The sequence below is a fragment of the Chiloscyllium plagiosum genome, chromosome 7 (assembly GCF_004010195.1).
Source record: "Chiloscyllium plagiosum isolate BGI_BamShark_2017 chromosome 7, ASM401019v2, whole genome shotgun sequence".
Classification (NCBI taxonomy): Eukaryota; Metazoa; Chordata; class Chondrichthyes; order Orectolobiformes; family Hemiscylliidae; genus Chiloscyllium; species Chiloscyllium plagiosum.
This window is the reverse complement of record NC_057716.1, coordinates 108,546,321-108,549,775: the sequence shown is the minus strand read 5'-3', so window position 1 is coordinate 108,549,775 and position 3,455 is coordinate 108,546,321. Positions and strand designations below refer to the sequence as shown.

The 3,455-nt window shown below is 47.1% G+C and overlaps 1 protein-coding gene across 1 annotated transcript in view; it reads right to left on the bottom strand.

Moving 5' to 3' along the window:
- The window catches only part of LOC122551892 (natural resistance-associated macrophage protein 2-like), a 40,098-nt gene extending 37,383 nt beyond the window's left edge, over window positions 1-2,715 (bottom strand). The window contains exons 1-3 of the mRNA XM_043694463.1: window positions 2,596-2,715; window positions 2,036-2,155; window positions 760-866 (exon numbers count right to left, since the gene is read on the bottom strand). Coding sequence (XP_043550398.1) covers window positions 760-866; window positions 2,036-2,155; window positions 2,596-2,691 — 323 coding nt within the window. The 5' untranslated portion in view covers window positions 2,692-2,715. The remainder of the gene's footprint in view (window positions 1-759; window positions 867-2,035; window positions 2,156-2,595) is intronic.
- Between the last annotated feature and the right edge of the window lie 740 nt (window positions 2,716-3,455).

Here is a 3,455-nt window from a genome sequence, read left to right as displayed (position 1 = left end):
GCGTCAGGAGGGACAGGCAGGAGACTGGGGGAACACAGCAAGGCAGGCAGCATCAGGAGGGACAGGCAGGAGGCTGGGGGAACACAGCAAGGCAGGCAGCATCAGGAGGGATAGGCAAGAGCCCTCTCCAGCTTAATAATATCCTTCCTCTAACAGGGCAACCTATTAATAAGTGAAGGGCTTTAACATCCTTCCTTAAATAAGGTGACCAGAACTGAACACGATGCTCCAAATGTGGCCTGACCAATGATGTGTAGAGGTGCAGCATCACTTCCTTTCTTCTATACTCTGTGCCACTATTTATAAACCCAAGGATCCTATAAGCTTTCTTAGTAACTGTTCCATCTTGCCCAGCTACCTTCAGAGACTTGTGTACATGAACCTGGAGTCCCTCTGTCCCTGCACTCCCCCAGAGTTGTACCATTGCACCTGTATTGTCTCTCCATGATCCTTCGACCTCAGTACATTCCCTCACATTTCTCTGCATTGAAATTCATCTGCCAGGTTCTTGGCCAACTTGTTAATGTCCCTCTGAAATCACTCAGCACCATCCTCACAATTCCCCATTCTCCCAGCTTAGTATCTTCTGCAAATTTAGAGATTTTGCCCTTAATACTCATTTCCAAATCTTTTAGATAATTTAGAAAAAGCAAGGATCTCAACCCTGATCCCGAGGGAACATCATTTTCAACTCGTCTCCAATCTGAGAATGGGTGTTGTTTGGTTTTGTGATTACTGGAGAAACTCTGTACATCTCACCTTTGATTGGACAGTAGATTGATGGCAATTGCTGTGCCAATGACCTCCTGCATGTCAGACCCGATGATAGCAATCTCAATCATAACCCATAGGATACGGCGAGGATGCTGAAAGACAGGAATACAGGTACGCTCTGTCACTAAGCTCCTGGGGAATAGAAGGAGCTGGATTGGGTCCCGAGGATCGAGTTGGTCACCAAGACAACAATTACAAATGGTCCTCAGTGCCTCTTGGGGGACAGGGTAGGAGGAGGGGTGGCGCAGGTCAATCCACCAGGAAAGTCTTGAACCTGTGGGTATGAACCTTTCCTCAGAGATGGGGGAATGTCACATTGTACTAGCACTAAAGGCAGGATTGCTGGGGCTAATAGTGGAGCATGTGAGGAGGGTGAGCCAGTGTGAAACCTCCCATTGGTACCGGTTTCCTGCCACTATCCTGCCCCTGGACACTTCCCAGTTTTCATGAAAAATTCTCATTGTAAAGGTGAGAGAGAGAGAGAGAGAGAGAGAGAGACGGCCTCCATCTCTAGCAATTCTCACACTCTCTCTCTCTCTCTCTCTGGCCCATAGATAACAGCATCAGCGACTTCGCTGCTAGACTATTGGTTCACTATATTTAAGAGCTCTGCTTCTGTTGTAAATTGGATGGTGAACCCCTCCCTTTGGCTCATAAGTGTCTAATTCAGCAAGAACCATGGCTGGGTGATTCCCACACATCACACAGCTTCTCCATTTGACCCTGACCCTGAGGTTCCAACATCCATCAGGAAAGCCTGGCCTAAGACGGAGGAGGATTATAATTGCTGACGATGCAGCTGATATTGGATGTAAGTGAGGACCAGTGAGAGGTCACATGTCCACTGGAATGCTGAGGTAGCTCAGCAATGGAGGTGGCTGGGATCCGTGACGTTGCACCAGCAGAGCGTCTCCAAGAGATTGTTAAACAGGGATTGGGGAAAGGAATGGAGGAAAGATTGAAGAGAGGGAAATGGGAGAATGGGGTTGGGAAGAGAAACATCAGGAAAGGGGAATGGGAGAGTAGGATTGGAGAAAGGGGATTGTTGGAGGCGATGTGGTAGGAATTTGAGAGAATGAACTTATATTTTCATCATTGTTTTGTTCAGCTTCAATGTTCCACCTCTCAGCCAGTTCAAACTGTTGTTGTGTAGGAAGGACGACAGCAAATTTCTGCACAGCAAGATCACACAAAGACAATGAGATGACAGGGCCTCTTCTGTTACCCAGGGATTTGTATCCTGCTGAATCTATGATCTTACCTTTGGATAGTAAATGTGACAGACTTCAGCAAGGTGCAGTCCAGTCACCACCCCGAGCCGAGCTGCAAGTCTCTGCAGGAGTAAGCCAAGGAACGTGGATAAGAGGAGGACCCAGAGCAGCTGTGAGGAATGAAGACAGTGAGGCTCAGAGATTGTTACTGAGGTTAGTAAACACCAGTCTACAAAATCATGAAGGGTATAGACAGGGTAGATAAAGACAAGCTTTTTCCCAGGGTGAGGGATTCAATAATGAGAGGTCACGCTTTCAAGGTGAGAGGTGGAAAGTTTAAGGGGGATACACGCGGCAAGTACTTCACACACAGAGGGTGGTGGGCGTTTGGAACGCGTTGCCAGCAGAGATGGTAGAGGCAGGCAGGGTAGGTTCATTTAAGATGCATCTGGACAGATGCATGAGTAGGTGGGGAGCAGAGGGATCCAGATGCTCAGGAACTGGGTGATAGTTTTAGACAGTGGATTTAGATCGGCTCAGGCTCGGAGGGCTGTAAATTTTCTTTGTTCTTGTTCTTTGTTCTGTCTAAACCTGAGGACATTGGACTCACCTTAAAGCTTGCTGCTGCCCCAGACTGAAGGTCGGACTCAATGTTTCCTGGGTCCAAGAACGCAATACTCATCAGAAAGCCAGGCCCAGTGAACATCCACAATTTCCTGAAACTGAACGCTGTCTGAACACAACAGAGAAAGTTGCGTGGATACTCTGGCAACACAGGTTAGTCCTACTATCTCACTGCACTTCAAATAAAGGTCTGGGGGTACATATCTATCTGATGTAACAGAAAGAGATCAATCAGCCCAGACCACATAATAGATGTAATCACACAGTCACACAGCCTTCTGGATTTGTTGATGGATGTACAATTTGGACGATTGCACAAACAGAATGAGAATAATTCAGCAGCATCCTAAATAATTCTCAATCTTTCACAAACCTTAAAGCCTCAACAAAGAAACCACTGAATTCTGAGGTAAAACAATAGTTCAATTGGCATAACACAATGGCTGCATGATAACAAAGATGTTTTATTAAATAACTGAGACACAGACCAGCTTTGATGTGAGCAGTGGGGTCAAGAGTGTGGTGCTGGAAAAGCACAGCAGGTCAGGCAGCATCTGAGAAACAGGAGAGTTGACGTTTCAGGCAAAAGCCCTTCATCAGGAATGAGGCTGGGAGCCTAGAGGGTGGAGATGTGAACAGACGGACCTTCGCCTGGAGACAGAATGCTGATTGGTTTGTCCAATCAGGACCAGTTGTGGAAGCCAGGAGTCATCAGCATGGCAACAACTCTCTGATTGGCTCTGGGGCAGCTGGACAGAGAGTGTGTGAACAATACAGAGAGAGATACCTCCAGACTGTACCAGAGAAAGACTCTATCTCTCTCTCTTTCAGCCTCTCTCTCTCCCT